The sequence below is a fragment of the Myxocyprinus asiaticus genome, chromosome 11 (genome assembly GCF_019703515.2).
Source record: "Myxocyprinus asiaticus isolate MX2 ecotype Aquarium Trade chromosome 11, UBuf_Myxa_2, whole genome shotgun sequence".
Lineage (NCBI taxonomy): Eukaryota > Metazoa > Chordata > Actinopteri > Cypriniformes > Catostomidae > Myxocyprinus > Myxocyprinus asiaticus.
The window spans coordinates 35,103,104-35,126,337 of NC_059354.1; the positions used below are offsets into that span (position 1 = coordinate 35,103,104).

General features: G+C 39.4%; 1 protein-coding gene across 12 annotated transcripts in view; it reads left to right on the top strand.

Annotated features, from left to right (window-relative positions):
* The window catches only part of LOC127447679 (lysine-specific demethylase 6A-like), an 84,841-nt gene that overhangs the window by 53,310 nt on the left and 8,297 nt on the right, over positions 1–23,234 (top strand). For 8 of the 12 annotated variants that reach the window (XM_051709657.1, XM_051709654.1, XM_051709652.1 and 5 more), the window contains 15 exons: positions 1,322–1,415; positions 2,849–2,975; positions 3,257–3,355; positions 6,258–6,477; positions 6,749–6,883; positions 10,547–10,681; positions 10,796–10,873; positions 11,930–12,034; positions 14,154–14,540; positions 16,532–17,310; positions 20,731–20,860; positions 21,123–21,228; positions 22,177–22,382; positions 22,546–22,607; positions 22,693–22,767. In XM_051709657.1, the coding sequence (XP_051565617.1) occupies positions 1,322–1,415; positions 2,849–2,975; positions 3,257–3,355; positions 6,258–6,477; positions 6,749–6,883; positions 10,547–10,681; positions 10,796–10,873; positions 11,930–12,034; positions 14,154–14,540; positions 16,532–17,310; positions 20,731–20,860; positions 21,123–21,228; positions 22,177–22,382; positions 22,546–22,607; positions 22,693–22,767 (2,738 nt within the window). The remainder of the gene's footprint in view (positions 1–1,321; positions 1,416–2,848; positions 2,976–3,256; positions 3,356–6,257; positions 6,478–6,748; positions 6,884–10,546; positions 10,682–10,795; positions 10,874–11,929; positions 12,035–14,153; positions 14,541–16,531; positions 17,311–20,730; positions 20,861–21,122; positions 21,229–22,176; positions 22,383–22,545; positions 22,608–22,692; positions 22,768–23,234) is intronic. The other 4 variants (XM_051709649.1, XM_051709651.1, XM_051709650.1 and 1 more) reach the window with 2 other exon arrangements.

Consider the following 23,234-nt stretch of genomic DNA (forward strand, 5'->3'; position numbering starts at 1 on the left):
TAGGTGCAGGGTCAAGATGGCACGTTGAAGATTGTGATTTATTAATCAACTCAGCAACATAAAACGGGGTGGTATGGGAAAAAGTAGTAAGTCAGGTGACTGGGTGGATATGAAAAAATGCAAAATACTCAGTAGCCTCAGAAGGTTAAAGTAGCCATAGATTGAGTCCGTTTTGTTTTTGAAAAACTGGAGAAATGATTCACATAGCTCAACGGATGCAGGTGGTGACAGTGATGGATACTGTGTAAGTTTCTTAAAAGTGGAAAAGAGAGTTTTAGGTTTACAGTTTGAGCTATTGCAGTGCCCGTGCAGTATTAAGAGAAGCCTTGTATTGGACAAGGTGATCAGAGAGAGCCACAGAATTAACAGCCAAACCAGTTTTCTTGAGGAGCCATTCCAGATGTTGACCCTTTGCTTTCATAGCCCGCAATTCAGGAGTATATCAAGGAGAGGAATAAGAGGAAGTAACCAGTCTACACTTGACAGGTGCATAGTCATCTAAGATGTAGGTAATTGTTGCATTGTATAAAGAAAGAATTTCATCAGGGCAGGAACGTTTTAAAGAATATGAGAGTACAGAATTGCAGATAGAATCGGTGAAAGATGACAGTTTGATAGATTTTATATTATGATATGATATCTGTTTTGTTTTTTTGCTACAAGACTTCGAGATAACAGCTGAAACTAAACTTAATGAGCTTATGATCAGAAAAACCATCCAAAGTTCCCAACACTATTTTAGCATTAAACAAAATGACACTTTAAATGCTGTTTCGCTGCCTTTTTTCTTAAGTTACAAGGCCAAAAGCAATAATGGCCACACCAAACAGCCAACCAATGCCTCTTTTTTTACAATTGGTTGAATTTAATGTCCACCACCACACACAGATTAGATTGCTTTTATGTTTTATGACCTGTGTGTGGTTGGAGTTGTGTTGCTCTGGTCTTTTTGTGAGGCTCTGGTGGTCGGCTATCTACTCCATTAAAGATCTTTGTCAAGGTCACCAAGTAAAACAAACACTTATTCTGAGAGTGCTTCTCAAGTTACACTGATACAGAGCATGTCTGTGTTTGTCTCACTTAAGTGTAGTCTGGCCTGTCCTGTCCTAGACTGACCCTCCCCCTGCGTCTGTCTGTGTAATTGTGTGGCTTCTCCTGTGTCTGGCCTGGTCAGTAAAATTTTTCCACTCTTCCTGGCCTGCACTTTGAGACTGGACGTAGTGGTCAGTCAGACAGGGCCCTTTGTGTTCACTCAGAGGGGCCATAAATGCGCTGTCCTTTTGTTTGCTAAAACATCTCTGCCCTCTCTGTCTGTCTGCAGAAGAAACACTGCATCGCAAAGGAAGCTTACGAGAGTCTGTTACAAACAGAAAATCTTCCTGCACAGGTGAAGGCAACTACGCTCCAACAATTAGGTGAGAGTTTATTTTTATTTTTTCCTGTTTCCGCTGTGAAGGATTCCCATAAGAAATATAGATGTGTCCAGTTATCCTCAGCTATAAAATATTTCATTGACCTATAAAAGCCTTGATCCAGTTAGCACAAATGAAAATTCATCAGTCAAAATGTGTGGAAATCAGTAACAAAAGAGAAAATGAAAATAATTTAAAGTATATTACTTGGATTATTTCTATGCTTGCCATGTGAGTTAAGCCTTGAGCTAGGCAAAGAACAGTATCTGCCCACTTTTTCCACATTTTCAGCAATACTTTTGTTGGAAAATCTAGAGTTCTGTGGAATGGATTTAAAAATGGTAAAATGTGTTAACGGTAGAGTACTACTGTCTAATAGGTAACTGAAAGCACTATCTAACTGGCCAACATTTGATTTCTGTGTAAAGCTGCACTGCTGTCTGTGGGCTTCTGCAACCACAAATTCTGTGCAGCCTGTAAACAAAAGCATATTTTGAAATGCACAAATAGTGAAACCCTTAGAGATTTTTGAAGGTTCTGAATACCTGTTCCAATTTTTCCAATTCAGTTTAGATATGTTAAGATCATACATAGTACTGTGGCTCATTAGTGTACAGACAATTCACAATAAAGAATTGCATCACGCAGTCCCACCAAAAAGTGCTTGTGGTGTTCCCAATAACACCATCGCCAAATATATAATCCCGGTTTTGAAAAAATGTGTCTTAGTTCTCCAGGGTGTGCAAATTTGTCTGATGCAAGAACTGATAACTGTGCTTGTTGCCTTGGGCTGAGGTAGTGTAGTGGTTAAATATCTAGGCTAGGTTGGAAACCCTGAAATTGGAAAGCTGGTGATTTCCACCAATGTCACAGAATAAAAAGCACCCAACTCCAGGTTGGATCTGTACATTTACTTTGGATAAAAAGGATCAACTAAATATTAAATAATCAAAAAAATTATTTGAATAAGCTCTATGCACTGATGAGTGTAAATTGCACACTAGTGCATCCTTAAACACCACCTCTACCTCATCACGCTGAGCGTCATTCTTTCACCAGTCTGGAGAGAAAACAAAAACAGTTGCCATAAAACCATTGCCACGTTGCCCCTGCAATAGTTGGAAATGGTCTGGTTGCTGTAGTAATGGGTAACGGGCACAGGCGCTTGCCACAGGTGTTAAAAACTTGGCTGGGTTCAGTGCCTGAGAGAAGCCAGGCCACATGGGTCTCCTACCACCCCACCCCATCTCCCCTCCCTACCCTGAAGACGGCAAGCTCAAACCATTTGCTTCCTTTGAGAGCCTTTATAACAGCCTTTACAGCACACAGTGTGTCTTCGTGTTGGAGGAGACTGTTCAGTTATTGTTGGCGTTCCAGTTGTTTCATTGAGAATGCAATATCTGATTTGATCCTCATGTTTCCCGTTGCTCCCACAGGCTGGATGCATCACACGGTCGAACAGTTGGGAGATAAAGCCAACAAGAACAGCTATGCTATTCAGTGTCTGCAGAAGTCCCTAGAAGCAGACCCCAATTCAGGACAGTCTTGGTACTTCCTGGGCAGGTAAGCAGAAATTGCAATTTACAATGGATTATTCTGAATATTAATGCTATAAATTATAGTTACTTATAATAGTTACATAGTTGTTGTTACAGTCATGTGGTAATTTTGGACCAATGAGAAGTCATGGTGGTTTGGACAACCCAGTGCGATGCTGCAGAAACCAAGCGACCGACAAAATTACGCCTATTTACAACACGGTGTTAGTTTTTAGGTCTGTTGAGCAATGTGATGAAGCTTGATTTGATGTGTTTTGATAATGATGCTCTTTGCTTTTCATAAAGGTGCTACTCAAGTATTGGGAAGGTCCAAGATGCCTTCATATCTTACCGACAGTCTATTGATAAGTCTGAAGCCAGTGCAGATACGTGGTGCTCAATTGGGTAAGCACAAGATTGCATTTACTTGATGATTGTTGTTTGTCAAGGTCATTCTCACAGTAAACCCTACTAACAAACACGCTCGTGCTCTTATATCACATTTTAAATCTCTTGCTCATGAAAATGAGACATTTGTAGTCTTATTGTTTGCATGACATTGTCTTAAACTTTGTCTTTCTCTCAGTGGAGAGACAGAAATGCTCTTGAGTCTAGACTTAAAATGACACTGCAGCATTCTCCAGCATTTCAGAGCTGCAGTCTCTCTTTAATCACCACCCTAGCAAGCAAAAAAGATTGGGAATAATGTCTTGCTTCTAGAGGGTGATAAGGCAGGAAGAACTGTGGTAGAGCATGGATGTTGTCACAGACCTCATTATATTTAGTCACTAGATTAGTCTCAATTCTGGTTTATACTTTGGAAGAAGCCAAACTTTTTTTCTCTTGGGTGAACAAACACACCCTCGGCAAACGAAGCTGGCGTTTATACTTAAGCATGGCATCGTTTTAAAATTGGTTCATTTAGGGTGATGTCACGGTGTTTAACATACTGTTCCAGCCACAAGTAAAGCCAATAATACAGGTTTTTCTCTCCGTGGACCGCCGCTTTTAGCGTTGTTGCATATTTGCTTTATTAAACTTGTAACGGTCCCTTCCATTTTGAAAAACTCCAACCTCTCTCTACTCATTTGTAGCGAACAGGACAAATATCACCAAATGAACACATTGGCAGAACATAAACGTCACTGCACTTCGTCATCACTTGTAGGTGAACTAAGCAAAGCCTGTTTGCCCATTTAGTTGAGCTCTGTTTACGCACTTTTTGTGTTTTTTAACATAAGAATGTGTCCTATGTGTACAGCTTCTTATTATCTCTGTAACAGTGTTTAATGCGGTGACTGTACAGTGCTGATACAAGTTGCTGACACCTAACCAACCAATCCAACTGGAAGTTTTTTTTTTTTTTACTAGACTTTGATCAGTATCCATTTTTCAGTTAAATTAAAAAAAGAAAAATAATGAAGTCACATCAAGTACACAGGTATTCCTGCCCATTGCTAGTTCCTTAGTTGCAAGTTTTCAGTGTCAAGGAATTATTTTAATCTTATTGATCATCATCTTTGTGCAGTATTTTCCAATCTCCCTTCATCCATTTTTGATGTTTACTGTAGACCCCTTTTACACCTGGTGTTAAGCAAAAAATTCCAACTCCTTAAAACTAAGTTGAGTTTTTGTTGTTACCAGCCACGACCACCAACAGTGTTGTGTCAAGACATTTGGCCGTTCCTTCTCACCATAAAAATCCATTGGTACAAATTCCCACTCCACACAAATGTATGACCCAGTTTACACCTGGTATTAAGTGTGTCTCCGGTGATCACATGTGGTCAGGCGAGACGCATTGCTGTTTACTCCTGGTCACTTGAATGCGTCTCCTGTGACCACCTGTGTTCAGATTTCCAGAAGAGGGTCTCTGATTTCAAGACAACATCAATCACTATGTCTGTGTGTTACTGCATGATAATAAAATTACAGACAAAGAAAGAGTGAATAAAGCCAGCACACTGTTTCACCCAGATGCAATTGTAATTTAATCTAAGCGCAAATGCAACCTTTTAAGCAGAATTATTGTTTTTGTGAAGTACCTGTATCAACCAGAGCTTAAGATGTGTGTGCTTCTCTTCTGTGTCGCTACATGTTGATATTAGACAGATATGAAGATCAGTGAAGTTCTCGTGCTTGTATATTTATTCGCTTCATAAAATTTTTAGATCTGACGGTTATTTCCATTTAAAGCCGCTCTTAACCGACGAGGTTTAAATTCTTGTTCTAGCGCAGCGGATGATAGACAGGTGAATGGTGGCGCTTCAATGCCGTCTGGTACGGATTAGTGTTTACACCTTAAATGTGATGTGGTCACAAGAGTTTTTGACTACAGTATGTTTTTTAAATCCGATCACAAAACATTTTGTACCCCGTTTACACCTGTTTTTAACACTGACCAGTTGTGATTGGATAGGGATGTGATGGTATCAAATTTTCATTTCACGATAATTGCTGAAGCATTTATCATGGTGTATGGTATTGTCACTGTATTGTATTGAATTACAAAACAGGTTGAAAGATAAATAAACTTTTGTTGTTCTTAATTACAAGATTTAGTTACTTGTTTTGTATTTTTTTAATTAAAAGATCACAAGGAAATAACGTTGCAAATTTCAAAGAGACATGGTGGCTTTCAAAAGTCTGAGTCCAATGCTTCTGTTTTGCATTTATTTAATTTATTATAGTTTTTCATTGAAAACAAACAAGTAATAACAATGGTAACATTTTGAGGGAAAAGTTTAATTGAAAATGAAACATGAATTTTAGAGTTTCCTATTACTGTAAGAGTTAGAGTGTTGGGAATGTTGATTTATTGATGGAAATGCTACAGCGCATTCAGAAAAATCTAAACAATGTGGTTAGTAGGTTATCTAGAAATTTTCACTATTTTGACATACGATAACAATATTGTGCATGTTAATTATCATGGTATACCTTATTATTGAATATTGGCAAATGTCTATCATCGGATCACCCAAAACACATCTTAATACCAGGTGTACACAGGGTCATACATTTAAGTGGAGTGGTGATTTGTTCCAATGGTGTTTCATTTTGAGACTCTGTGTCAAAAGTAGAAACCGGCCAAATGTCTTGATGTACAGTACAATGCTGTTGGTGGTCGTGCCTGGTAACAAAAAAACTTGGATAAATTTAAAGGAGTTAGGATTTTTTGCTTAATTTTTTATTATGTATAGGGAAGTTAGGTACTAGTGATAGGGAAGCTGAAACAGGCCCTTGTCCCTCTGCTGATCCAAGTCACTCCCTTTTTGACTCCTCTTTGTTGCACTCGTGTCCCCAGTGTGTTGTATCAGCAGCAGAACCAACCGATGGATGCACTGCAAGCATATATCTGTGCAGTGCAGCTGGACCACAGCCATGCAGCCGCCTGGATGGACCTAGGCACGCTCTACGAATCCTGCAACCAGCCGCAGGATGCCATCAAGTGCTACATCAATGCCACATGCAGCAAGTCCTGCAGCAACATCCCAGCTCTTACAGCTCGCATTAAATGCCTCCAGGTAGAGAGAACATCCTCATTATTAGGAAAGGAAGTCTACATTTCATCTGAATGTGTTGTCATTACGTTTTCTTTTGGGAAGATTGATTGTTTTTTTTGGCCAGAGCTTCCTCCTGAGTTTAATCACGTCTCATGTTTGACGTACTGTATGTTAGTACTGAGAATTATATGACTGTCATTTTCATCTGTGATTTGATGCATACCACCATTGCATTGACTCATCCTTAGCGGAATCCGACATTGAACATGTTTTCTACACAATCTTTTTCTAGGCTCAGTTGTGTAATCTTCAGCAAGGTAGTTTACCAAGTAAAAGTAAAATGCTCCCTAGTATTGAGGAGGCGTGGAGCCTTCCAATTCCAGCAGAGCTCACCTCCAGACAGGGAGCGCTCAACACGACACAACAGGTGAGAACAGCTCAGATAGACAAGCCAGCAGACACTTGACTTAAGACAAACACTAACTACAAGACTGAAGCTCGTCACTTTTTGATGCTGGCGACTAGTCTGCGTCAAAAAGCCCTGGCTCTTAGCCAACTTCCAGCATAAAACCATCACCAACGTCCTTCTAGTGTGCACACTTGTAAGACACTCTGCGACTGGTTGCATATGTTACGAGTATGGATGTAGATGGTTAACTGACTAAAAATGAACTGAGAAGTTAAAGGAACAACAGAGAGGTAATTTGATGGGTTTAACATGTAGGGCATTTTATGTACAAACTAGGGTGCTGTTAGCACACAAACCACTAGCTTCCACTTGGTCTGAATGACAGGGCATGTGCAGTGGGAAAGTTTTGTCCATGACATGTTCCGATGCAAACTGTAAAATAGGACTTTAGTTTAGCAGTAGCATGAATACAATGCGGCGCCATATAAAAAACAAACATGTGCAAGCCTAGACATCTAAGAGCATATGTTTATAGCCCCACAACCTGCATTTCTCTTATGTTGCATGGGAGACGGGAGTGCGATGCATGGCTGGACTTAAGTGCCTGGGCTTGCCGTCAACCGGCTGCATACTGTACTGACCGCTGCCCATGTGTATATACGTTGTTTCTTCTAAGAAAAATGATTAGGATTGCCCAGCAGCACAAATTGTGGGTAGGTTGGCTGTTTTTATTTTTCCATTGTTAAGCTGCCAAACATTATCACCTCGTAGGGTAATTTGGCGTGCAAGCGATCTATTCAAAAATTTTTGTTGCGAAATATAAGAAGGAATAAATACAGTTGTTGATTCAAATGTTGCTGTAATAACTATTGCTAAATACCTGTGTGCACATCTGTCATGTGAGACTGTTTTGTTTCAGTCATTATAGACCTTTGTCATGCCTGTTTGGCCACTTTTTTGATTTATGGCTTATCAGTTAACCGATTAAATACCGGTTAGTACCAGCGGTTACTTGGTTAAAAGAATTGGCCAAAATTTGCATCCCTAGCTATGAGAGATTTCAAATTAGTTTGAAGAGAAATCGAAATTGTTCGAAATCTGGCTGACCAGTTGTCAGGTGTTCTCAATGTCCCTACGAGCGAGAGTTTAGCAATGACCAACAGTCAATAAATAGAGAGAGAGAGCGAAAGAGCACAAGAGAAGTGCGATGCATTGGGAAGTGGGAACTGAAAAAAATGTCACACGTCTTCCCAATTACTGCCTTATTGATATTTTTCACCTCTTTTGTCTTTTTCCTGTTCTGTGCAATCAGAATAAAAAAGACCACAGGCCCCACCATGTTGTTTTATTTGTCAATAATAAATTCACTCGTTGCATTTTACGTAAGTTTGTGTGAGAATGTATTCCAGGATCGTAAGTACAGTGGAGGTGATATTGTAATTGACGCACCTTGTTGTCAAAGACTTTGTGTTTAAATGTGAGCAGGGCACCGACCTTCAGTCTTGTGTGCACTTTGCCTTACCCTATCTACACAAAGCAGACCTGATGGTTTAGACTTAGTCAGAAGCGTACATACACCTTAGCCAAATATATTTAAGCTAATTTTTTCACAATTCCTGACATTCAATCTTAGAAAACATTCCCTGTCTTAGGTCAGTTAGGATCACTATTTTAAGAATGTGAAATGTCAGAATAATAGAATAATGCTTTACTTTCATCACTTTCCCAGTGGGTCAGAAGTTTACTTACACTTTGTTAGTATTTGGTAGCATTGCCTTTAAATTGTTTAACTTTGGTCAAATGTTTTGAGTAGCCTTCCATAAGCTTCTTAAAATAAGTTGCGGGAATTTTGTCCCATTCCTCCAGACAGAACTGGTGTAACTGAGTCAGGTTTGTAGGCCTCCTTGCTAGCACATGCTTTTTCATTTCTGCCCACAAATTTTCTATCAGATTGAGGTCAGGGCTTTGCAATGGCCACTCCAATAGCTTGACTTTGTTGTACGTAAGCCATTTTGCCACAACTTTGGAGGTATGCTTGGGGTCATTGTCTATTTGGAAGACCCATTTGCGACCGAGCTTTAACTTCCTGGCTGATGTCTTGATGTTGCTTCAATATTTCCACATAATTTTCCTTCCTCATGATGCCATCTATTCTTTGAAGTGCACCAGACCCTCCTGCAGTAAAGCACCCCCACAACATGATGCTGCCACCCCCATGCTTCATGGTGGGGATGGTGTTCTTCGGCTTGCAAGCCTCACCCTTTTTCCTCCAAATGTTATGATGGTCATTATGGCCAAACAGTTACATTTTTGTTTCATTAGACCAGAGGACATTTCTCCAAAATGTAAGATCTTTGTCCCCATGTGCACTTGCAAACTGTAGTCTAGCTTTTTTATGGTGGTTTTGGAGCAGTGGCTTCTTCCTGGCTGAGCAGCCTTTAAGGTTATGTTGATATAGGACTTGTTTTACTGTGGATATAGATACTTGTCTACCTGTTTCCTCCAGTATTTTCACAAGGTCCTTTAATATTGTTCTGGGATTGATTTGCACTTTTCGCACCAAACTACGTTCATCTCTAGGAGACGGAATGCGTCTCCTTCCTGAGTGGTATAATGGCTGCATGGTCCCATGGTGTTTATACTTATGTACTATTGTTTGTACAGATGAACGTGGTACCTTCAGGTGTTTGGAAATTGCTCCCCAGGATGAACCTTGTTGATTTCTTTTGATTTTCCCATAATGTCAAGCAAAGAGGCACTGAGTTTGAAGGTAGGCCTTAAAATAAATCGACAGGTACACCTCCAATTCAGTACACCTCCTATCAGAAGCTAATTGTCTAAAGGCTTGACATAATTTTCTGGAAGTTTCCAAGCTGCTTAAAGGTACAGTTAACTTAGTGTATGTAAACTTCTGACCCACTGGAATTGTGATTATAGTCAATTAAAAGTGAAACTGTCTGTAAACAATTGTTGGAAAAATTACTTGTGTCATGTATAAAGTTGATGTCCTAAACGACTTGCCAAAACTATAGTTTGCTAATATAAAATCTGTGGAGTGGTTAAAAAATGAGTTTTAATGACATCAACCCAAGTGTATGTAAACTTCTGACTTTAACTGTATAAAAATTATTAGTGGTAGCTGGGACAATCTTGTTTTCATGAGACTTTAATGAAACATCAATGTATCTGTGTGTGCTAAGGCCCTACTATCAGTGTGATTAAGTACCACTAAAAGGTCCTTAATTTCCAGTCATGCAGAACAATGTTGTACTTAACATTGTTTCTGGAGAATAATCTTAAACTGTTGAGGTTTTAAGTTATTTCTTCTAGTTCATTATACCATAGCACTCATCAGCACACATCATCCATTGTTTCAGCATATTGGTCATATTGTTGATTTGAAATGAGAGTGAGAATTGTTGGAAATGATCTATTCTCCAGGTCAACAATCTTATTTTCTTGGGGAACAGTTTGACAATGAAATATTGGTAACAATGTGTCATTGTTAATCAGTGGTGCAAAACACTTTTACAGAGGAACAGTATGCTGTATGTTAACTGTATTGAGTTGAGTATACAAAGATAATGTACATTTTACTCATTGGGTTAGCTTGTTTTGTGCAATCACCACTGTGTGGGTAGACAGCTGTCCTAGCTGCAATTCTGTATCTTTTACCTACAGCAAACCTGCAAAGCTCATCAGAGCAATGAAGCCCAGTCCCAAATCCCAGGCCAGCCTCTTCCTCATGTTCTCTCTGGCCAGACAGACAACCAGTCCAGCCCGGCCAAAAAGAAGAGGACCGCTAGTCCTGCCAGGGTACAGAGGGATAACATTTTAGTTTGTAGTTTATTAATATTACTATTATCTATAACTGTCATAGAAGCTTCCTGGTTATTTACATGTTTCTCCTCTCTCTGGACACGCAAACAGAATTCACCAGATTCCTGGGCAAATGATCCAAATCATCATCAAATCACCAATTGGAGTTTAACCCCCCAGAAGCTTCAGGTTGGTAGATTCAGATTTTAATTGCCCTTTATTGGCCTTCTTATGTACAGTATGACTAAAAACTACTGAATATAAATTATGTAGGGGTGAGTAAAAATATAGATTTTTCAATGCATTGTGATCTTCATTTGGACTATATCTATATCGATTCTTTAATCCCAAGATCGATCTTTTACTCTATGCGCAACCCTCTCCTACAATAAGAGGAAATCACTCAATTTACAACCAAATTTCATGCTTTGTGGCTAAAATGTATTTACAGTATTTGGCAACTGGCTAATAAATGTTTACATTTTACTCACCAGTAATTGTGTAGTTTAGTCGTGAAGTGTTCAGCAGCGAGATCTTTTCAGAGCGTGTTGAGAGTAAAGGTTGTTCCACGTAAAGTGTGTCCAAAGACGAGATCCACGTGACCCATTTATCATTGAATAATGCCTCTTTTAATACCCTTTTTCTCTACAGTCAGTTGTTGATCAGAAACAACAATTAAACATTTAATTCTAATCATGCATACAACAGATGAGATAAAGCTGCATAGTCTCATGTTAACATGCGCTTATTTACAGACACTTTACAGAAATGCCAGTTTTGTTAAAGAGACTGTACCAGTTTTAGCACGTTCAACAAATCAATGTAAGTACTTGTAAATAGTACAAATTATCCAATTAAACAATAAACAAGTAACAAAAAATTACTTTGGATACATGGATTTGTTCATTTTTAAAAAGCCACAATGTGACCAAAATTATGAAAAACTAATAAAATATAATTAGAAAAATTATATTTTCATAATGCACCTAGTTAGAAGGTCCCCTGTATAATTAACAGCATTAGCTGGAAAATAATTTCATATGTAAGCAAAAGGGACATTATAACTTAAAAATATCTTAATGAATCGATGTTGAATCGAATCTAAATCGGACTCAAATCAAGAGCTTGTCAATCGGAATTGAGTCGGGAAGTCTGTTTCAAAATCCAGCATTATATATTTATAATGCAGAGAAAGCTATTCATATTGTTTGGTTTACTCGTCCCTCTCTGTGCTTGTGTATACAGCTCCTCGATCAGTTACGGACCAACAGGGCCATTATGAAGCCAGTTCAGTTGCAGATGCTGAAACAATTGGAAAAGCAGCTCAGTCTAATCCAACAGAATCAGCAAGTATGGAACTCGTATAGTGGCACTGGATAGTAGCATATGATAAAATAGTAGCGTGCTACAATGTGATCGCAATTATCGCAAAAATGCATTACGATACATATCACGATTTAATACATCACAGCACATCCAAATATCCTAAATGGATTGTGATTAAAACATTGGCAAACATGCAAAATCCAATAAAATGTCTTATGTGTGGTTCACTTCACTTAGGTGGTTTTCAGACTTGGCCTGTTTGCATTTGTCTTGTTTCAGACTCACTCATGATCCTATCGAACCCCGGTGCTTTTCCGTCATCAACTTGCATCATCACAAATGTGCATGTGATAGAGAACACAATGTGGGTCACTAAATTTGTGTGGTTTTTATTCATTTTATGCCATTATTTGCCCCACGGTGAACAACACTTGCACTTCTGTGCATCGCATGCCATAATTCAGAAGATGTGCATTGCGAGCAATGCATTTGCAATCCTGCTTACATTGCACACTCCCTCAGGAATGTATCACCTGTGTGGGTGTTTTTGTGGAAGTGATGTCATTATGCTTTAATTTTACTTCCTGATCATGTGAGGACTCCTACAGGTTGTCTCGGGTTCAGTAACAAAGTCCACTCCCCAGTCCGCAAAAAAGCTTTCATATTAAAAGAGCATTCTGGGTTCAATAAAAGTTAAGGTCAATCGACAGCATTTGTTACATAATATTGATTACTACATAAATTTATTTTGACTCGTCCCTCCTTTTCTTTAAAGGTGAAGTGTGAAACTTTTTTTGTCAAAATAATTTCCCAGTTTATTGTTTATTGACAACTATAAGTAAAGCATTCGTGGGTTTACCTCACCCAAAATGTATAAACACTGAGCCTCCCCGGCACTATCAAAACATTGAGGTTTATATTTTGAGCTGCCCGCTCAGCTCCACCCATCCCTTTCTAGCTCAGCCTATAGCGTGAGTTTGGGCGTGGCTACTTGAACTAGCTGTTTGGCTGGGAGAATATGAACAACCATGGCAGAAGTGTACAGAAGACAGAAATTTAGCTTCATCTATGGATGTTAAAGCCGAAATTCGAAGACTTGCTAAAAGATACAGAGACGGAGAACCGAGTAAAACAAGAGTGAACACTGGCGTCACATTTACAAGGTGGAGGACACACACACCACCAATGATGCGATCGATCTAGCAAACGGGAGCGGCAGTAACGAGATTGCCGCACAAGTCGTTAATACACCGCCGTCTCCCCAGGTCAACAACAGTGATCTCACCTAGGGCACCAAAATGGTCAGAAACGGCGCTGTCGTTATGCTTACTAGTTACCAGAAACATCCTACCTCAAGTGCTCGATCCTGCACACCCATCTGCCTTTCAATCCGTCGATGTTATCGGATGACCAGATTCCACTGCAATGCTTTCTGGTCTTGTTAATTTTGACGTTAAATGTTTATCACCTTTTTTTAGTATTGCCTATTTTTTCGTAGGGAATTAGAAAGTGCGAAAGGGCATGATGAGTCTAATAGGTGTTGCCAAATTTGTTTGAAAACATACTTTATTTTTGTAATTCCGTTTGGTGCCACTAGTCGCGCAGAAATTACACACTTCACCTTTAAAAAAGCAAAAATCGAGGTGACCGTGAGGCACTTACAATGGAAGTGAATATGGACCAATTTTTTAATGTTAAAATACTCACTGTTTCAAAAGGATAGCCATAAGACAAACAATATGCGTGTTAACATGATTTTAGTGTGATAAAATCACTTAATAACCTTTTCTGTGTAAAGTTATAGCCAATTTTACAACTTTGTTGCCATGATGTAATGTCAATAAACCCTAAAATGACTAAGAATGACAATTTAAATAACTTTAAAGCTCAAATAATATGAGTTTGTACAGAAGAATTAATGTGTTTTTATCAAATTATAGGCTTCACATTTCTGCCTTTTAAACCCTCCAAAAATTGGCCACATGCACTTCGATTAAAGTGTCTCACTGTAACTTTTTTTTTTTTTTTTTTTTTTTTTATAAAGAAAAGGTGGGATGAGTTGAAATTAATTTTTGTGGTAAACAACATTATACCACATTATTGAAGGTGATTTTCTTTATACCCTTTCTCTCTTTCTCAACAGATGAGGCTGAATGCTATGGGCCAAGTTTGGCCCAATGTGTCCAACGGTCCTGTAGCGGACCCCTCACTGCCTGTGAACTCAAATTCTACATCCTCCCCTCACCACACACACATCGCTCTTTCCCGCACACCCTCTGCCCTCTCCCGATGTGCTGCTCAGCCAATATCCAACAGACCTGTCCCTGCGAGCCCTGCCCCCTGCTGCACGGCTAGAACCCTAGGTAACACAGATGCTGTCTCTGTGGGCAATAATCACCTCCCTGGATCTGGGAGCAACGGAAACGTGCCTTACTTGCGGCAAAACGCACTACCTCATAACTGCACAACCCCCACCAGCAGCAGCATGGATGGTGAACCGTGGAAAAGCCAATGTGTCAACTCCACTCAGGTGAGCCAGAAGCTGGTGCCATTCAAACAAGTGTTTAAAGTTAAGGTTGAGGAAAAGGTCGTTTGTACTTCAATTGAGGCAGGCATGCCACTTGTTCCTCCTTTGAAAGAAGTAAAGTAAGCAAAACATATTGTGCATGTTACTTAAATTTTCAGTATGCTGATGATGCCTGGGTGTGTTAAGAATTTTTATTTATTTGTTAAAGTAGCTGTAGTTGAAGTAGCACCCTTTAATTTATAGAGACGTTTTAATTATGGCAATAGCAGGGGGAATCGAGACATTTCATGCCATATCGAATCTGTATCTCCTGCATGGTCACCATGGGCTCAACATGTGCAAGTGCATTTACTATACCACAGGTGGAACGCTCAAGGCCTGCGGGCCAAATTCAGCCCGCCACCTCATTTCATGTGGCCTGTGAGATAATTTCAAAAACGTAGAATGTCAGGTGATAATAACATAAGTGACTAAACCGTAAGCGATTTTCTCGTCATTTTTAATAAGCCTCCCCCTGTCATTCAAACCGTACTTTTTGGAGAGCATTTTTGCTTGCTCCAAATGCGGAATGAGACTGTGCTACCCAGACCAATTATCAGCACGATTCAATTGATAGTGCTCGTGACAGCGCTCGTGAGAAGCATGGCACAGATTGGGAAAGACGTTTAAATGTGGCACAGAATTCTGTATTGCAAAACTCCAAATGTCTCTGATTAAACTAGTTTAAAATCATATTAAACATCCCAGACATTCTAAACAGCACTGACAAAGAAAAAAGGAGAATACACCAAATTTGTGCCATGACATAAATTGGAAGGCTTTTCTCTACAAACATCACTTTAATAAGTAGGAGCCTGATGAAAGGAATCTGTAAAGGAGACCCAACTTAGTCGTTTTGTCAGAATATTTCAATTTAGCCCTATTTAAATTAGGTGGTAATTTTTTCACAGTTGTTACTGTTATTGTCATTACTTAAATCTGCATCCTAAACTCAAAATTAGTGCTTGATGTCAAATGTGAATTTCAATGCACAAAATATGCAGTATTATTGGTAATTGCATGGGTGCTACCAAATCAGGTCCTGCTGCCAAATTTTCAATCAGCCTTTTGAGAGCACAAATTGTGCTGAAATTGCGTTTGACACCTCTGCACTAAACCACTGGGCCACGGCTCGGACTTTAGAAAATGACCAATATAGCAGTTTTCATGCAGTTTGTAGTATATCAATAGCATTTTTGACAGTGGACTATTGCAGAAGAGTAGTATTCATGTTTGCTGGTTATATCAAACATATTTGAAAGTCTCAAGTTAGGATTCAGAAATAACAATTGCAATACTTAAAGGAATATTCTGGGTTCAATATAAGTAAAGCTCAGTCGTCAGCATTTGTGGCATAATGTTGATTACCACAAAAATTTATTTAGACTTGCCCATCCTTTTCTTTAAAAACAGCAAATATCTGGGTGACAGTGAGGCACTTACAACGGAAGTGAATGGGGGCCAATTCTTTAACATTAAAATACTCACTGTTTAAAAAGGATAGCCACAAGACATGAACAGTATGTATGTAAACAATATTTTAGTGTGATAAAATCACATACTAACCTTTTCTGTGTAAAGTTATAGCCAATTTTACAACTTCGTTGCCATGATGGTGTATTGTCAACAAACCCTAAAATTACTGTAAAAATTACAATTTGAACAACTTTACATCTCGAATATAAGTTTTAACTGAATTAATGTAAGTGCTTTTTATAAAATTATAAGCTTCCAATTTTTTCCTTTAAACCCTCCAAAAATTGGCCACATTCACTTCCATTGTAAGTGTCTCACTGTAACCGCGATTTTTGCTTTTTTTAAAGTAAAGGAGGGACAAGTCGAAATTATTTTTTGTGGTAATCAACATTATGCCACAAATGCTGTCTACTGAGCTCAACTTGTATTGCACTCTGAATATTCCTTTAATTTAGCACTTCCTTTATCTTTTATTGCAGGGGCTTCAGAAAAGTCCAGGTTCACATTTAGCAGGTCCAAATGGTGAGCAGCCTTTCTCTTCCGCTGGGACTTCCCAGCCTACCCCGGCAGCCGGCACTGGCGTTCCAAATCAGGTCGGACGTTCCACCACAGCCAGCGACACGTTAGCACAAGAGGCTAGTCACAATCACCTCCCCTCCCCCGGCCCCCCTCACTCTGCTACCTCAGGTGGACAGCAAGGCATGGTGCACACCAAAGAGAGCAAGCCTTCAGGAAACAGGCATTCCGCGGGGACGCCTAACAGCATCACCACAGCAGAAGGACTGCCTAATCACGTCCAGCAAGGCCAGGCAGATGGTGCTGGTGCAAAACCCTGCTCACCAGGTGTACTTCATTCAGACAATCCTCAGCTCTCTGCCTTTTTGATTGGAAAAGCCAATGAAAGTAATTGTAATGACGGCAGGTTGGCGGCTGCCGGCACAAAGTTTAACAACATTCGCCCAAGTCTGCACACAGGGCTTAAGGCACATGATAACTCGGTGGCCTCCTCTCCGTGTTCTGCCATGTCCATGGCCACCCCCTCCCCCAAATCGGCAGACCATCACAGTGCTCAGAACAGTGTTAACAGCCTTAACAGCCTTAACAGCCCCACACTTAACGGCAAAGGTCTGGAGGACTCTCAGAGCCCCTTGAAGGTGGCATCATCCCTGGTTTGCTATAAACCGACTCCTCCCTTGCTCATCCCGTGGTCCTCTGTCTCCATCTACCCCAGCTCCAGTGAGGTGCTCAAAGCATGCAGGTAGGTTGATAAGTATTGAAAACCACTGATAGCAAACCTTGCTTGAGTTCCTGCACCTTAATTTGCTGTCTTGTGGATAAAATACTAATGCCATGGATTAAAGTTATTCATTCACTTAACTAGCTCTCAATGCTTGGGATAGGAATTGTAAAGAATTTCGCTGTTCTGCTTCCAGTTGCGATTCCACTCAACTTAATTTATTGACAAACGAGGAGATTGAGATGTATTCATGCATCTTTTTAAGTTCATTCATTTAGAAGAACTGGCTAATTGGAGTTAAGTGCTTTTTCACCATCTGGCCGAACAGTTTGGAGCATGGTGATTAATGGTTCCAGTAGCATTTCCACTTGAGTGCGCTTTATTACGAACCCTTCCCAGCCCGGATTTCTCCGCATAGTTAGTTAACAACTCAGGACATAGGACCGCCTTTGGTGACATGGCAACTTACAAATTAGTCACTTGCTCAGTCAGTTCATTCTAATCCTGATTTTGCAGCTCAACAGTTGAAAGAAACTGCTGCTGTGCCAGCGAGCCAGGATCATTATGGAGCGGTACTGTTCCACAACAAGAACTGTTTGTCCCTATGGTGGAAAAGTGGCTGTTGGTTTTTGAATGGGACTACACTGATTGCGCTATATATTAGTTTTTGTGCATAACCATATAACCAATACATTATTTATTTTGCCCCTGGTGCTGTTAATTCAGAGCTGGTGCAGTGTCGCTGCTGAATAGTGGTGCAGGAGTAGTGTGAAGTTCTGTCCACATAAACATGCAGATATTCAAGAACCATTAATAAAACCGAACAACATGTAAATCTATTGTTTCCAGTATTTAAACTATTTTTTTAACAGGTTCTTAATTCCCATCCTTGCTTGATGTTTTAGCAGCTTATGATATGATGATTTTAGAAAGCCTCTAATTCTGTGGTCAGTAGGGTCTTCAAACTTTGTTTTGTATTTTATTGTCCCTGCACATGCATTCTCAGAACCTTTCTGTTAAAGGTGCTGTGTTTTTTTTTTTTTTTTTGTGCTTTTAAGTCCTCGTGGTCGCGTAGTGATTCGCCTCAGTCCGGGTGGCGCAGGACGAATCCCAGTTGCCTCCGCGTCTGAGACCGTCAACGTGCCTCTTATGTGGCTTGTTGAGCGTGTTGCCACGGAGACATAGCGCGTGTGGAGGCTTCACACCATCCACCGCGGCAACCACGATCAACCACGCCCACCGAGAACGAACCACATTATAACCACATTATAGTGACCACGAGGAGGTTACCCCATGTGACTCTACCCTCCCTAGCAACCGGACCAATTTGGTTGCTTAGGAGACCTGGCTGGAGTCACTCAGCATGCCCTGGGATTCGAACTAGCGAGCTAGTGAACTCCAGGGGTGGTAGCCAGCGTATTTTACCACTGAGCTACCCAGGCCACTGTAAGGGTTTTTTAATTATCAATGACATGCTGAAAATGTCCTTATTACCTGTCAGATTTTATTGAACTAGGTGCCATGAAATATCACACCTGTCTCTGTAGCAGCCCTTGGCTCTGTAAACAGCAGATGAAAAGATGACAGCGGGTCGCGATCCGATGGTACACTTTGGTACACTTTTTTTTGTTTTGTTTTTTTTTTCTTTCCTTTTTTCTCCATCCTTTTTTAGTGAATACATCATCTACAGGGCAGCAGCCAAGTGCCAGAAAGTGTCAAGCAGCCTTCTCGTGTTGCCAAGAGTCCTCTTCCAAACAAAAAACTGTGGGCGTCTCAATCAGCTCCCTAGGTCATGAATCAGTATATCGTGAGCATGAATTTGGACACTGGCAAGGGTGTTCATCTATTGAACATTGGGACACTTACAACTTAATCCGCTACGACTTGATTACGAGCTCGCTCATTCAAGCTCAGCTGTGGTTAATCAACAACATTGCTGTATAAATGACACTGTTGTTCATTTTCGCTGTAGATATTAACATTTATAGTGTTATTGTGGAAGAAAAAGACAAAAGAAATAAAAATATAAAACATGTATTTTTAACAGTCTTCTAAAAACTTTCCCTTTCATGGTCATTATGGATGAAAGACATTACAAACAACATCTCTTTTAAAGAGAAATTAAGGCTTTTACTTCATAGTTTTACACTTATGCTCGTCTTCAAATTATATTAGTGCACTTTTGCAATTGAGACAGCCCTAGAAATGGCCGACTCCCTGAAGTTAGTGACTACTAAACTAGGGAGCTGATTGAAACGCACCCAATGTTTTGCGTAACTTGTAGTAGCAGTAGTCAATTTGGGTGCAGCATGAGACTTTATAAAAACAAAACATACAGTTAAGTACGGAGCCCCTAAATTATTCTTGGCGAAAAAATATAATAGCTGAGATTATGGCGTGCGCATGAGAAAACTTTCAAATATGCACGTGATACAGTTTTTGGTACAGTTGTCGGATTTCATTAGCATCATCAGTAATGATCAGTCATAACTCTGGAATTGCAATTTACCTTATCCTCTTTTAGTCGCACAATTGAATCTTGAGGAACATCTCGGGACCTTAAAAGGTCTGTAAGCTGTTCCTCCATGTTGCAAATAAAAAATGCATAAGCAAAGTGCAAATGCAAATTCACATGTTATTGCGGAGCTCCGTACCTTACTGATGATGCTAATGAAATCCGACAACTGTACCAGAAACAGTACACAGTTTCTCATGCGCACGCGATAGTCTCAGCTTTTTATTTTGATTGGACCTGCTGTTTGATTTTGATGCTGGAAAAGGACTTTGCCAGTGTGTGCCTCACTTTCTAGTGTTCGGAGTTGTAGCTCCATCTACATCTAGAAAGAAACAGCATGTTATTTTGTTATATTGATATCAAGAGTTAAATTGATCTGAAGAATTTAATTCCACCATACATGCTGTTCTTTTCTCATCAAAGTAATATCTAAACTTGGTTTTTTTTTCTTCATAATTATAATATTAGAAAATACTGCACAGTTCTGGAATACTTGATTCTGATTTTGTTGTTCTGGTCAGATATTTATTTATTGCCTAATTGCCGCTAAACTGTACGATAATTGGCCAGTTTCCACTGCAGCCAATCTTCTGCACTGTTACACTGTATCACTCTGTGGTTTCTTTCGCCTCAAGTAAATTTTTTGTGTGTAGTTATGTATTTATTTGGTTCGGATCAGGGTCCTAATCAACCTGGGCTGCATTTCCCAAAAGCATCGCAAGCTTTAAATTGATCGTAGAGACCATTATGATGCTTTTGGGAAACGCAGCCCTGTTGGGTTTAATATTGTGAAATTTACTACATTATCCTTTACTACTTATATTACTTAGTGCATTTAAGAGTTAAAGTACAGCCAATAATGTTGACCGCCATCTGATTTTTTTTTTTATTTTTTTTTAATTTTTTTTTTAATGTATGGTTTGCAGAAACTTTAGGAAGAATGGTGTGTCCAACAACAGCATCTTACTTGACAAGTGTCCCCCTCCACGGTTACCTTCTCCACCCTTCCCTCCTCTGCCAAAGGACAAGCTCAATCCCCCCACCCCTAGTATCTACGTAAGTAAAACATCACCAATGTGTGACAGTGTAACTGGATGTCATTCAACTCCTGCAACTCTTTCTAGAATTACCTCCATTTTACAGATCAAGGCGCATAATGCATTTTGTGCTGATTGAAAGCACTTTGTTGCTATGTTAAAAAGAGGTAGAGTTTTAAGAGTAGCCTTGCCCTTAATGTATGCTTGCTCTATTACACAGTTTTTATTCCGAGCCATTCTTTTCTCTCAGAGACTTAAACTTACTTTTTAAATCTTGGCAGTTGGAGAACAAGAGAGATGCCTTCTTTCCACCACTACACCAGTTCTGCACAAACCCAGCCAACCCTGTTACTGTAATCCGTGGCCTGGCTGGAGCACTCAAGCTAGGTGAGTGTGTTTGTCAGCTCATTTGAGTGCTTGCCAAAGCACTGCATGTGTGGTGAACATTGATCTTTGATGCGTGTTATCTTAATTTGGCTATTTAAAAATTTAGCACCACACTCTTTTTGATTAAATGTTTGAAATGTTGTGGTTTTGTTAACATCAGGGGATATTACTTCTAGCATTTAACTGTGGCTGCCATACTGTGGGTTTTGGCACATATTGTAGGTTGACTTGGGTAGAAATGACAACAGCACCATCTGCATGCTAATAGTGTCATTTACATGAGAGCATCTTTGCAAAAGAGAAAAAAGCACAGCAGTCGAAGGATTCTTCTTAAATTGAATTTTTATGTACCTGCGCTTTTAAATGACGTGGTATAATATATTGTTTTACTTTGAGATGGTCTCTAAGTTTGGAAGTAGGGAAAATTTACATTTGAATTTTACATTTGAGACCCTTGAAACCTGACTGTATATTTTGAGATTAAAAATAAATAAATAATAATTGACAGACTTTGTTTACCTGTTATTGTGTTTTTGTGGCTTATCAGTGTCGGTATTGTCGTCATAATTGGCTGTCAAGTTATTTGGACAAAATTTGTGCTCTGCTACAACAGCAGTGCATTAACAGGCCATTTCCTTACACTAGACTAGAAAAGTGTTTTGTTCATTTGTTCTTTATACAGCCTGTGTTTATGAGTTTAAAACCATTACTCACAAGATATTCACTTATGAGTCAGAGGCAAGGCCGGTCAGATATGCAATTTTTCTTAGGGCATCATTTCAGTGATAACTGCCTGATTGTAGTGACATTTGTATGCTTCGTATTCTAAAAAATCACTTAAAACATCTTTAAAAAGCTAAATTGAAAAAAGTAACTTCAGAATTCTAATTCATATGATTTTGTTTTTATACCTTTCTTTTCTTGCTCCCTCTCTTCCCTCCATCTCAGACCTAGGGCTGTTCTCCACCAAGACTCTGGTGGAGGCCAACCCAGAGCACCTGGTGGAGGTGAGGACTCAAATATCTCAGCCCACCGATGAGAACTGGGATGTGACGGGCAGCAGGAAGATGTGGCGCTGTGAGAGCAGCCGGTCACACACAACCATTGCCAGATATGCTCAGTACCAAGCCTCCTCTTTCCAGGAATCTCTGCGGGTCAGTAGTCATCATTCCCTCGCAACTTTTGGGCGAAAAAACATGCCAGCTGTTTTTGGAGAAGATGAAAGACCGTGCACACAGTTCATACTGAGAAGCGATTCAATAATACCAGTTGTGTTTTGGATTCTAATGGTTACGTTTCACATTTACTATCCGACAGGAGGAAAATGAAAAGAAAGGGCAGAAGGACCACTCAGACACAGAATTTGCTCCGTCTGAAAAGTAAGTCCTAGTGCAAATAAAGTCAATGATTAAAACACTTTTGAAAGTACTATAGTCTTAACTGGAGCCTGCATTTGTATTTCAGTGTGGTGCGTCGAAGGATAGGTCCTTTTAAGCACATTAAATTTGGGACCAACATTGACTTGTCAGATGAGAAAAAGTAAGTGTTCACTGGTTTTATTCCTTGTGTAAGCATTTCTTTATTTAAACCATCACCATCGAATATTTATGAAACACAAAGTTGGAAACTTGACCTGTCTGTATGCAGAAAACTGTCAAAAACTTTTTTTATTAAGCATGATAAAATATTAAATAAGGAGCCACATTTGGTTGTTAAATAGCTGATTTACACATACCTGTGGCCGTGCATCTATTGAATCTTATAATAACGCATAATACATGATGCATAAAAGGAAATATAAAAAGGCCTACAGGTGAAAGATTTGTTAATTGTGATTAATTCTTCATATTCTTCACATTATTATTATTATTAAAGGTTGGTCCCACTATATTTTAAGCATACAAAATTATTTTGGACCCTGCTAAAATAGGACCAACATGACATGATTTCATGCTCCAGGGCCTTGGTCCAAATAAATTAATTTAAAAACAATATTCAACTTCAAA